Raw genomic sequence first — 13,682 nt, forward strand, 5'->3', positions numbered from 1 at the left:
TGGCCAATCATATGATATTCTTCAACAAATCTTTCTGCTTAGTTTTTGATTTTTTTTTTTTTTTTTTTTTTGATGGATATATCTATGTTAGTATTAATTAATTGATCCGACTTACCAAAAAAATAAATGAGGACCAATATTTAGCATGGTGGTTGATGGAGCATATGTATACGTACATTCTTGCACTATAACCGCTATGATCATCCACGCCGAAGAATATTATTCGTGGGTAAAAAGTGTTTGACGATGGCCAACCGCCACCTTGCGGGCATGATAGATTCTCATTCTCTATCAGTATAACAATTATTGAGCTCAAGCATCTTAACCTAATCCCATGTTTCCCTATTCATCTTTCCTTCTATTATTTAGGTATTATTCTCCCCGATCCGTTAATATACCCCTCAATCCCACTCCTTTCTCTACTTGCACCACCACCACCTCGACCCCTGAAATCCTTTATATTCCCACCCCTCTTCCATTAACCCCTTCACTTCACACAAGCACCAACCTTATTAGCAACCTATAGCTCTCTCTCACATCTTACACCAGCATTGCCAGGCTCTGACCGCATCAGAAGTCTTTTTCTCATATAAGTAAGAAAATGGCTTCTATTCTCGTGAGCGTTTTCTGTTTCCCAATCACCAACGACTTGAGTCACTCATGAGGACTTGTTTTATTTTTCAAACAGGGAATGAAAGGAAAGAGTGGGAGTGTCGGAATTGACATCCACTTGGCGTCGAATGCTGTCCTACCCGAGTTTGTGAAGGAATGCGGTGATGACGAGAGCTTGCCACCTTGGAAATGGATATGGGACGTGTGGAAGTTTGCCCAGGAGGACACCAACCGGGTGACCTTCTCCCTAAAAGTGGGGCTGGCTTGTCTCCTGGTGTCACTTCTCATACTCTTCCGAGCTCCATACCAAGTGTTCGGCGCCAACATCATCTGGTCCATTCTCACCGTTGCCATCATGTTTGAATACACTGTCGGTATGTATATATCGAACGTCCCCCTGCCATGCATGCATGTATTTGTTGATATGGGAACCGTTCTAGGTGCTTCTAAAACCTAATTCAAGCATGTTACACCATGCACGTGTGGCGCATGCTATACCGGCAGCAGCTGGGGTAACAAGATTATGCAGCAAAATGCATTATGCCCATGAATTTATGCAAAGCATGGGGCGTCGCAATCTTGATGAATTAATTTTATTTTCTAGAATTATAAAGAGTGAAATTAATTTGCGGCTGTCAACTACCCATGCAGGTGCTACCTTCAATCGAGGATTCAATCGGGCCCTCGGAAGTCTACTAGCTGGAATCATTGCCGTAGTGGTGATCCAGGTAGCCATTTCCACTGGACGCTTTGCAGAACCTTACGTCATTGGCCTCAGCATCTTCCTGATTGGTGCGTTTCCATTCCGATATATTTTCTTATAATACCGTCACTCAACCAACCAGAATTGGTTCCCATCATCTAATCAAATCTTATATATATATATATATGTATTCCTTCTTGATGGAAGAAATGTCGGTGAATAGTATTGTGTGGATGTCAACATGCAGGAGCTTTTACGTCCTTTATGAAGCTATGGCCTTCGCTAGTGCCGTACGAGTATGGCTTCAGGGTCATCCTCTTCACCTACTGTTTGATTATTGTCTCGGGCTATCGGATGGGAAACCCAATCAGGATTGCCATGGATCGCCTCTACTCGATCGCGATCGGCGGGCTCGTCGCCGTCCTCGTCAATGTCCTCATCTTCCCTATATGGGCTGGCGAGCAACTGCACAAGGAGCTCGTCAAAACCTTCAACTCCGTCGCCGACTCCCTCGAAGGTTCCCCTCCACCTTCCGACCCTTTACGCTCGCTGATTCCTGCAGCATTCACTAAATATGGCCGATGATAGTCTTGCCTCGTTTTCTTTCCGTAGAGTGCGTGAAGAAGTATCTAAGTGATGACGGCTCCAACCGACCCGAGTTCACAAAGACTGTGAAGGATGAATTCTCGGATGAACCAGCATTCCGGAGGTGCAAGGCTACATTGAACTCATCGGCTAAATTTGATTCCTTGGTACGTACGACACTACCCAGCTAGTTGTGACTCTTGTTCCTTCAATTTTGTGGTGCTCATTATTATGAGCACATAAATGATTCGATGGTGACTCTTTTGGAAGGCAAACTCAGCCAAATGGGAGCCACCGCACGGGAGATTCAGGCATTTCTTCTACCCATGGGCAGAGTACGTAAAGGTGGGCGCAGTGCTTCGGCACTGCGCTTATGAGGTCATGGCGTTGCATGGCTGCCTGCATTCAGAAATTCAGGTATCATCTATCAGTCTCGTAATGTTACGTTCCCCTTGTTCTTGCTTCCTTACCCATCCATAGTTATAAAAATGGTACTTTTCCCGTTGTTATGAAAGATTCATCGTCATTGACCAACTAGAAAGATTTTTGTTCGAGTATCTTAGGCAGTTAAAATTGGTTCCGAAGACAAACTTATCCGCATGCTTTTAACTCCCAGGTGCTGCCCCTTGAGAATAGGATCAGATGCTTTTATTTGCGACGGAACCTCATCCAATTGGAAACTTGTTGCTCTGGATTAAGCGATCACTGTTTGCATTAGGATTCCTTAGATCTATTTACAACCATGATTTTCCACTCAAGAAAATGCACTGTTTAGTCAGAAGATTTCATGAATTGAAAGGGAGAGGAAAAGCTAATGCTTCACAATATGAGGGGCCAAATGTTAAACAGACTACTCTCTAATTCATAATTCAAGTTGTTCTTCCACCCACCTAAAAAAAAAAAAAAAAAAAGGTTCAATATCCCACGATTGTACGATCGTCCGTGAACTATTTCACGTTATGCCATGCAATACGAGAAACAATTTATAGGCTGGATTTATTTCTTATGATCATTGAAAGAATTCTGCACGATCATTGTTGACTCACTTTTCGTGGAAACGCATGGCACGTGATCATTAATTATTCATACAATAATAATTTTGGTTTCTTCTACTCCTAAAAAATATATCTAATATCATATTCGAAGTTTTGGTCAAATTCCTGCCATCTTTCTAAAACAGAAATTTAATCCTTAAAGACAAATTATTCCTTAAGCATGTCCACAGAAACCAGACACCAAAACAATGGAAAAATCAACGATTCTCCAACAGCCATGGCCTCCAGCTTTTTCTTTATCTCCAACGAGGAATAAGACAGACTTGGTAGTATATAGCTCACCTAATCATCATTTATACCACATCTCGTTAGTCCGTCTATTACTATTCTACAAATCAGCTGAAAATCATCTTTGTTCCTTTGCCATGACCAAAACCCAAAAATGGGTAGAACCTCCTAGAAATCCCCTCTCTCCTGAACTTTAAAAAGAGTCTTCAATAGAGCAAACCTGATTATTTTAACTAAAAACCTAAGAAAACAATCGGAGCTGAAGAAAAATTGCATAGCCCTGACCAGAGATGGAGAGAGAACAAAAGAACAAAAGGAGGAACAAAGCTCAAGCTTCAAATGAGAATGTACATCCAACTGTTGGCAATTATCAAGACCTGAGACAGTGAAACATAGCTAGGGACCTGCAAGATGACAGACTTGGTCCTTCAAAATGCTAGGATGGAGAACATTCTAACTACATAGAAAAGATGTATTAAACCCTGCAAAATCTGATTTATGCTTTATTCAATGTCTTTATGCAACGCTACTACCATCTAGAACCAAATTTCTGATACAAGGATTATTCGATTCATATAGCTGAACAAGACGAGCAACAACAGCAATAGCAGCTAGTAGCCATGTAGTACAAGCAAGAGAGCTGCACGAACTCTAGAGCAAGTTGCTGAACTAAAATTTGGTATTACCCGCAACTTAGTGCCTCGTGTATGAGTAGCATTTTAGATATCTGGCATTCAGACAGAACTGAAACCTAGCAAATCAAGATTACCCTGGCTTCCTAACAAAATGGACAAATTCAGAGCATTTACTAGTAGAATTCTATGCAACATGATAAATCTAAAAAGGTTCCACAATACAACAGTTTTCACAAAGATGCTTAAAAATCAATCATATTGATAGATGCAGAATGGTGCCAGATTTACTATCAGTTTGATCATCTGCAAAAGGACATGAATTGAAGAAGTATACAGTATACAACCTACTGACATTTATCTTTCATCATAACCAGAGAAAATTGCTGAGGTAATAGATAGCTTAAGTTAGCTCGATATTAGAACATGGTGTCGTTTGGCTTAAACAATAAACCTAGATGAAATCATCTCCAAGTTGCTAATATCTAATTCGAGAGGGCATAATATCAGGCATCCACATAAAGTGCAGCCATCTGATCAGATCAGTCACAAGAAACACAATCAATTCCAATGCAAAGATGAGATGGCACACAAAACAAGCTAACTATTTTTGAAATCTGTACGATAAATATGTTGATGGTGGTGCCAAGTCTGAGCTACACCCTTATATGATGCACAAGCTTTTTCTGTTCAAGCTGATGTTAGACCTTATCCAAAGTTAAAAATAAATATTCTGTAGAGAGGTGTTGGAGGAAATTTGACAATCTATAAACTTTCAGCATAACAATCTAACATCCATCATATGCTTCAAAAGTTGGGTACTAGAACCTATTTCTGAAGAAAAGGCATCTTACTCTTTTGCAGGCACCCTACAATCTTAGATGTGCATTCCAGTCAGAGATCCTTGATGCAACCAACCAGGCGGCAGAGTTATTGCGCAGCCTGGGGAAAGATGTAAGCAAGATGACGCGCAACCTCCAAACAACTCTACTAAAGCATCTTCATAAGTCGACAGAACGCCTCCAACGCTCCATAGACATGCATTCCTATCTTCTTATTACCTCAAATCCCGATTACTATGATTGCCCAGCAAAACCAGCTGCTAAACCCTTGAAAACTCTCTCTTTCAACCCAAAGGACTTCTCTGATGGCTTAACAGAGCCAGAGACTACCAAAGTAGAGCCCAATGCACCATTAACAATGGCTGTCCAAGCTGAGTCTTACCATGAGACTATGAAGAAGCAACAGAGGAGGCTGCATTCATGGCCTTCAAGAGAGGTTGATGATTTTGAAGAAGATGGAGGTATTGATGCTGAACTTATTCCAAGGATGCGTGCACTTGAAAGCACCACAGCTTTGTCGCTTGCTACATTCACCTCACTTCTCATTGAGTTTGTGGCTCGACTTGATCACTTGGTTGAAGCGGTTGACAAGCTTGCCAAGATGGCCAAATTCAAGCAAGAGTGTACAAGCTAAAGGAAAGCCCTAGGACTGCCTATCTTCTTCTTGATCACAAGTACAAAAAATAACATTTGTAAAAGAAGCGAAGGCCTGAAAAAATATTGTTGAAATTAACAACAATCACATGTTCCAAACTTTTAATCTAGAGCCCCTGGATGCTAAAATTGTGTTGCTTCTCATTTTTTCTCACTACATTGGTAACAAAATGCTAAAGCAAGAATGTCTCAGGGTCTAATTTCTTCAGAGGAACTCAAGTAATGAAGGAAAAGAATATACTTTTAGAACACATCAACTACAAAAGTCAGTCTAATTCAAGCTTAGAAATATGTGCCCTTGACACATCCTTCTGTTGCATCAAAAGCTCAAAGGATTTTCATTAAAAAAACTCAACACAAAAAAGAAAATAAAAACAAGTTTGCGGTATAGCCCAGAAGACAGTTAATACAAAAAACGGAGGGAAAAGGCAAGACTGCAAAAAAAAACAGTACATTAAACATGTGCTTTTTAAGAAAAGATGTGTCGCACAATAATGTACCCCATGTTCCATATATTAACATATAACTCATGTTCTGCGGTAATATTTTCAAATGCATTGGAGTAACTCAGCACAGCACATGATCACAAGAAAGGTGCAAATTATGAACTCTTCCATTTCTTCTTGATGCCGATACATCAAAAACAAAAAGTCTGAATGCTGCCAACAACTACATCCCATCAATGATATTGATTACAAGATTTCAGGGGTGCTAATAGTGAGCAACATCAGCAAGACAACAGTATTCAGATAATAACTTGTCCATTCTACTGTTACTTTCTTTACTCCAGATAAGTTTTTGAGAAATAAGCAACTATATAACCAGCAGCTGGCATCTGATGCAAAATAGATGTAGTTCCATTTGCTGAAAAATACTCATCATCAAATTCTTGGAGCTGCATGGAACATCCAGTATTAACCTCAGAGTAAATTACTGGGAATTTTGCACTCAGTTTTTTTTTTTTTTTTCACTTGGTAAAGATGAATTATTATATTAAATGAGAAAGTAAAAGCAATCATTCCAAGGAAAAGCAATTATATAATAATATGTTAAGTCACAAAACAAACAAAAAAATTTTGAAAAAAAAAAACTTGCCTCCTCCAATAGTTGCTTCTGGCAGCCGCTCAATTGAATACTTATGCTGTGTAATGTACATGATAGGCACTCCAGGAATCTACCCAACATACAGCATGTTCATTTCCATAGGCACCATAAAAAGGGATTTAGATTGTCAAAATTGATCTACCACATATACCTTGCGTATCCTTCGTTTCAAGTCTCTATCACATGTAGCAACGATGTAGCACTTGTGCTGCTCCAAAAAAGTAAAAACTTCTTAACGATAAGCTATAGGTAAAATACAGTCAAGATATATATAGCACTCTCGAACATTGTAGTTTATGGCAAGCGAGGCAATATATTAAAAAACGCAAATGATGTTTCAATGATGGAGAAAAAACAATTGCAAAGGTTACAGGAAAATGAAGGGAACTAGTTTGAAGCTTCGAGGGATGTGGTGAGCAACATTGAGCAGAAAAATGTGCATCAACATTGTTATGACTTACGGCTCAAACAATAGCACACAGAAAGGTTTGCAGCCTCAATAGGCCCCATACCGGTTGTCAATATGGTACATACCTCAGTACTGCCATTCAGTACAGAGTCGCTAAAGTTCCAGCAACCTACAGTACACTATCCTATGCCCTGCACCAGCCAGTACAATCCAGTGCAACAAATCATGGTATAATATGCTATAACAGTATCTCACATTAACACACCAAAAAGAAGAAGAAGAAGAAGAAGAGGAAGGGCGAAAGTAGAAAGGTAGGACAGAAGGAATGCATTCAGAGGGAGAAAAAGAGAGCACATTTTGTTACAATCTGTGTAATCCTTGCTCTACTTGCTAGAGTGAACGCTTACTTTGGCGAAATGATTGTGCTACATCAGTATGTAGCCGCTCCTCTTAGTATACTTAAGTGATATGAGCTTTATAGAAAAATTCCCTTTGCACCACTTAGCTAGGATTGATGTGATCCAATAAATGTTACAGTGTATTAGTACTTAGTAGAACACCCATAGCTAATGTGCATCAATCTACATACTATAAAAGAAAAACATAACCAGAATTCTCAAAAGAAATAAATAGCCACAATTGTCATGCAGTTCTCTCCAAACTAAAATAATTTCTTCCTTTTTTTAGTACTCCTGTAGTGATCCTTGACTATGCTTCTTTTTTGGTATTTCCATTAGTTTGAATTTTCTCTGTTCTTTCCCCTGGTCAAATTTCTTTTCGAACACGTAATATAACACTCCAGGCCTCAGAACACATGTAAGCTCACACGACACATTTCAACATATCAGAAGTTCGAGGTATTTTGGCATCTAGAAAAATATACAGAACTACAGCTTATACACTTTCGGAATAATGGTGGTTGTGCATAAGTAAATCAAAATTGTAGGATAAGTGATCAAAACAGAAGCTCTCAAAAACTACAACCGATAAAATACTTTAAAAGAAGAGCACTGCCAGATCAACTTTTTGATAAAAATACCAAGTTGTGGTACAAAGACATGTACATATGCATTCAAAGTTACCTGAGTGACCCTTTCAACAATGCAATCATCAGCATAAGTTCCTTTATGTGTGCATGGTAGTCTCTCAAACCTAGGGTCCTTGGCAATCCTGTCACAGTAACAGAGAAGGCACCATGCATACAGAAAATCAAAGTATTGGTGACATTATGAGGGATTTGCATGTGCAAAGAACATGCAATCTTACAGATACTTCTGGCAGACCACATGCAACATGAAAATGACCATCCTGTCCGACCAAACAGGGAAAGGCATTCCTACCTTAGAGCAACACGATACTTCTGTCCCAGTTTTTCAAGCTCAGCCATAACGCAATCCGTGATACATGGAGTGCCTTCACAACCCAATAACAAAAGATGCAATAAATCAAAAAATAAATTCCAGGTTTTAAACATTAATCATAACCTAATAAAAAAATAAATAAATGAAACAAGCTGCTAGGATTCTGTGTCAACTCACATTTTGCATAGAGGCAGTCCATCATTCCCTTCTCCAAATCCAACTGCATGGAAACACGAGTCATCAATCATGTGAACATCAAGACAATAAATTAGCATAAAAACATATCACAGAACCTTATTTAGTAGCTCTCGTCTGATAATTTGTGCTTCAAAATGACCATGTTCATGATTACCAAATACTATTTTTCCCACATCTAGAGCCTGTACTCTTACCAAGTCTCATGGAATCCTAGATAGTTGTTGCACTAGTTTTTGTGGAATAACCAACCTTCTTGCCAACCATCCTTCCAAATCTTCTAGTAAGTTCCTCTCTTTCTTAAAGTTGCCATGTATAGGAATTTTGAAACACTTTATAGAAAATGCATTAGATTGATGGCTTATCACAAGAAGTTCACTAACATCAATGAATCATAACTTGATCCACATAACTGAGCCCACCTATATGAAATGATTTGCCATTTCACAAGGTTACTAAGGTACATGTTACCATTTGGCCCTCCCATCAGAACAATTCTCGATCATATGTAGCTTCTTCAAATATTCAGTGCAACATCCTGACGTTCAATCATTCTTCATTGACCAACCCCTACCCCCCAACAAAAATAAATAAATAAATAAAATCCCTTCTCTCCCAACCTTCCGAGTCAAATCCAGAACCATCAAAGCCTATTTTCTTCTTTGTTGCACAAAAACACACCAGCAAAATTAACTACTCAGCACTTTTACCATCATAAGGTGAGACCACCGCTTCTTCAGACGACTCATATATAATTTATTTATTTTTCCTTGTTTCCTGCACACTTAATAAGGAGCAGAAATACTTGTTATCAAGGAATAGCATATTTGGCAACCTCATAAATAGGCCTACCCAAATATTTTGAACATGATGTTCTTATCAAGATTCATCATGATTTAGCTTGATGATGTCTGAAACAAAAAAAAAAAAATTATGCAAACAGCTAAAGATCAAATATGAAAGCCTACTCTCATGCCCCATGAAACTTTCAAAAGACCAAGATGCTATTTTATGTCTGCTTTCAAAGCTAAATTGGGATGGAACCAGCTACTAAAAGGAGTTAATATGGACTGATGATATAATTCCACTCATGTCTATTGTTTTGATTAGTAGATGAAGCCGCTAGTGTTGATTCAATCAACAGCTGGACCTAAATGGTTCAAGGCGAACACTACTGCAAACTTGTGTACAGTGGGCAACCACATATTGTTGCAAATGAACACTTGCCATATTTGCACGACCCATGAATCCAATTGGAGCTTGCAAGGGGCAGGCATGAGTTGTTCCTTTTGAAAAATTACTAGATCTCACAAATACCATTTCCAATAATAGTGGGTCTTAGAGATAGGATTCCACATAATCTCAAAACAATAGACTTGTTTGGCCTATAGGATATATGGGCAAACACAGAAGAGTGGTTAAAATAATTCATGTTCAATCTCTGAACTTTCATAAGCTTCTTCACTTTGCTTCTTGCCACCTCATGATTTGCCACGTTAATTTGTTGTCTAAGGACCTTAACAAAATTTAAAAGACCAAATATTGACTCATTTAAGTGTGAAAACAACTGGATCCTTACATGAAAGGTTGCTCTTCGAATAATTTGGATAATTTAGAGTCTTGGCAAAATGATATCCAATGAACAAAAGAAAGAAGTCATTTAATATTCATACAATTCTTTTGTCATTCCAAAATGTTTCTTAAATTGGAAAGCTTGACAATATCGAATAAACGAAAGAAACAAGTGTCCTAAAGCATAGTATTTTTTTTGTTCTTGTTGTTCTAAAATCATGCTTAAATTGGAAAGTCTGCTTATCATATATCATTTCACAACTAATTTATTGTGGTTGCTAAGGTAGGCTAAGATGGGCCTTCGAGAGTAATGCGTAAACACTTTTTTGGTACAAGAGTATGTGCAAACACTTTTTTAGGCATGGGAGTATGTGCAAAAAACTTTGATGTAACTACTGATAAATTTATACTTTACAGGGTGTAGGGAAGGCCTGACATCAAGAATAAAATGCAAGGCTACCGCCAGATGCTTATCAAACAGAAATTGCAATCATGGGATCCTGGCTATGGAGGTGTTCGATACAGACACCTAATCATAAAGCTATATTCTTATTGATTAACATGAGATTTGACGGTGGTGAGAGTTCCTTTGAAAAGAAATTCTTCCCTTTGCCTTTTCGTGGCTTCTATGAGAAAGAAGCAAATTTCTCATATGCAGATGATAAGTTGGATATCATGCTGGACTATATTATGAGGCTGCCCTAGCTATAGTACCAAGACTTTTGACTATCCTTTTGTTGTTTATGCGGAAGATGGGCCTTGTCTCAATGGTAAGAGTGCTCCAATGTGACCTGGGCGCCATGGATTCAAAACACAAAAATAGCTTCTCCACAAGCAGGTAAACAGTAAGGCTGCGTACATCTAACCCTTCCTAGACTCTACAATGGCGGTTCCCTTGTACACTAGAATGCTCTTGTATCCTCATATTGCTTATGCAGACAGACATCTTCAATTTCACTTGATCCATTTCCATAGATGGTTTGATGAGCCATCATCCCTTCTCTAATTATTCTGAATGTTAGCCTAAAAAACTCTTGTTCCAATTCCATAGTTGGTTTGATGAACCATCATCCTTTGTCTAACTATTCTAATTATTAACCTAAAAAACTCTTCATCCTATAATTCTTTCATTGAAAGGGAAACAAAGGAATTTGCATATTAAGTAGGATGATTTTTTTTTAAATCTCTTCTTCCTTGTTTCTTAGACCCCATTTGGCAATGCTGTGGGTAGCAGAGCTTTTGCATATAAAACTTGCAACTATAGAACTTTCACTAGTAGAGTTTTAATAAAAAACTATTTGATGTTTCATAATAATGTTTCCGAAGTGAAGTGGAACTTTAACATCTATCTGGTAACCAAACTGACCAAATACTTTTAGTACCAACAAATAACAATAAAGAACATTGCATAGTAGTTTCAATATCTAATTATTTGTAATATCAGAAATTCTTAATTTATAAATTATTTATCTTGATATTTTCATCAAATAATATAATAATAATGATAATAATATAAGTAAACCAATATCATGTATTATTTTTATATTGTACCACATTGTTATTGTATTATGCTATCAAAAACCATAGTTATAAAGTATGTTTAAATATAAATAATATAATTATTTTTATGGGTGATTACTAAGTAAAAAAAGAACATCATATTGGCAAATAAGGTTTGCCATATCGATTGGTATCGTCTGGTATAGGGTGACCACACCAATATGCAGTCTTATATCGTACAAACACTTGAGTATGCCTCATCGTCCCATACCGTATCATGTACTGATACCACAACAGGATAGTATCGGCATGAGATCAAATATTGAGACAGCAAATCTTGTTAGCAAGCTGGATAGTTTTTGTTTCTAATAGCAATATAAATATGACTTTGTTTACCTTGATATAAAAATAACAATAAAAGTGTTCGCATATCATAATCATGAAAAAACACCAACTTAAACGATTATGACAATTAAAATATCTTAAATATTTTAAAAAAATAGTATCGGGACTTGAACCAGGTCTCTCGGGTAAGCTTTTGCCCCCACACAAAAAGAAGAAGAAAAAGAAGCTATCTGACACATCTCAAGCAGAGTTTTTGCCCAAAAGCCTCAAAGTGGAATTTTTTACTCGTAAATCTTTGAAGAGCCAAAAGCTGTTTCAAAATTTTTACCAAATATATCAAGATCATCAAAAAGAACTTTTGATCCTCCGAGAAGCACATTGTGGCTCTCCAAAAGCAAATGTCAAAAGGGCCCTAACCAGCCTTTATACCCATGAAGAAGAAAAATCCTAATTGAACACCAAATAAGAGTGCGAACAGATTCATTAATGGGTTAGATCTCTAAAAAAATAAAAATATAAAAATTACTCCACGCGTTGTCCTATATATATTCAGTCCAAACAAGCACAATAAATCAATAAAGGAGTAAAACTGTTGGCAGAACCCACCTTATTCTGGATAGAAAAGTTGATAAAGTTGGTATCCACAATGACCCTATAAGGCGGGCCAAGCGCCGTATTGTACTTGAAGAACAGAGCCGAGGAAACGGCCGGTCTATCAAACACCAACCAGCGCAAGAATCAAATAAGAATGCAAGGAGAAAAGAAAGAAATAGTGGGATGAAAGATAGACCAGCCATGGCTTACACGTTCCGTGGGAGTTTCTCCTTCTCTAGATCTTTCTTCTTAGGGTTTAGGACCTCTTCCTTGTATCTGCGGGACAGAGAGGGTCCAGAAGCAAGCTTAAGAAGAAAAAGAACCGAAGGGGCGGAGAAGAAGAGGATTGGAGAGAGAATTTGCTCACTTTCTAAGGGTTTTGGAGCTCACGAGCCTCTTTACGACGGCGAATTTGGGGCCTTTCTTCGCCTTCCCCATTGCCGCGAAACCCTGGAAAAGTTAGTTGTCCTCGTTCGGTTTGGGAGCTCAAGGGGAGGACGACGCACCACCGACAAAAAGACCGCCGACGAGAGCCGCCGCTAAATAAAGAAACCAGGGCAAGATCAGAGGGCGGTTCTCCCGCTGTCAGAAAATCGAAACGGTCCAGTCCGGCTACGTACTGCACGCATCTCGACACGTGATCGATGGGGTAAGCTGTACCGTACCGTGTAAACGGTCTGGATGCGGGTCAGGTCCCCTCAAGACTCAAGTGATTCGATGCAGCATCCTTTGGATTGGGCTTTCACGCCTCTCAAAGCATGATCCAGCGGCCAACGTCACAGCTAAACCTTTTACGATACACGGATAATTTGTGTAAACGAGTAGAGTTTCGTTTGGAATTGCCGGTAGAATTTTTACAACTTTTCAAAATAAAATTGTTGAGAAGTAAAATTTTTGAAAATAAATTTTTAAAAAAAATTTATTTATTATTTAATAATCATATTTATAAAATAATTTAAAATTTTAACATAAATTTGATAATTAAAATAAAAAAAATATTTTTGATATGATAAAATGACAATAAAAGATATTACATAGTATAATAGAAAATAATATAGTATAATATTATATATTAAAATATTATTATACTATATAATATTATTATCATTTAATATAATATAATATAATATATTATAATTATAATTATAATTTATAACGTAACATAATATATTAATTATAATCTAATATAATAATAGATTATAATATAATATAATATTATTATTATTAAAATATTATTATGTCATATTGTATTATTATAATATTATTATATTAAAATATTATTATGTTATAT

The 13,682-nt window shown here is 37.4% G+C and overlaps 2 protein-coding genes across 3 annotated transcripts; one reads left to right on the forward strand and one right to left on the reverse strand.

The window, feature by feature from the left end:
• Positions 1-444: 444 nt before the first annotated feature.
• LOC105040767 (aluminum-activated malate transporter 9) lies at positions 445-5,417 on the forward strand. The gene is made up of 7 exons (XM_010917449.3): positions 445-593; positions 689-986; positions 1,264-1,404; positions 1,563-1,832; positions 1,928-2,067; positions 2,171-2,317; positions 4,680-5,417. Exons 2-7 carry the CDS (start codon positions 692-694, stop codon positions 5,289-5,291), a joined length of 1,605 nt encoding a protein of 534 aa, XP_010915751.1. The 5' UTR covers positions 445-593; positions 689-691; the 3' UTR covers positions 5,292-5,417.
• A 487-nt stretch (positions 5,418-5,904) lies between these two features.
• On the reverse strand, positions 5,905-12,979 carry LOC105040766 (uncharacterized). 2 transcript variants are annotated; one of them, XM_029263269.2, is made up of 9 exons: positions 12,759-12,979; positions 12,602-12,667; positions 12,404-12,509; positions 8,363-8,405; positions 8,165-8,219; positions 7,907-7,994; positions 6,567-6,623; positions 6,407-6,485; positions 5,905-6,206 (listed from the first exon to the last, which is right to left on the reverse strand). In XM_029263269.2, the coding sequence occupies exons 1-9, from the start codon at positions 12,827-12,829 to the stop codon at positions 6,193-6,195; spliced, it is 579 nt and encodes a 192-aa protein (XP_029119102.1). In that variant the 5' UTR covers positions 12,830-12,979; the 3' UTR covers positions 5,905-6,192. The 2 variants fall into 2 exon arrangements, with proteins under 2 accessions (XP_029119102.1, XP_010915750.1); XM_010917448.3 differs by having other exon boundaries at positions 8,165-8,237.
• Positions 12,980-13,682: the final 703 nt, after the last annotated feature.

The sequence above is a fragment of the Elaeis guineensis genome, chromosome 3 (genome assembly GCF_000442705.2).
Source record: "Elaeis guineensis isolate ETL-2024a chromosome 3, EG11, whole genome shotgun sequence".
Classification (NCBI taxonomy): Eukaryota; Viridiplantae; Streptophyta; class Magnoliopsida; order Arecales; family Arecaceae; genus Elaeis; species Elaeis guineensis.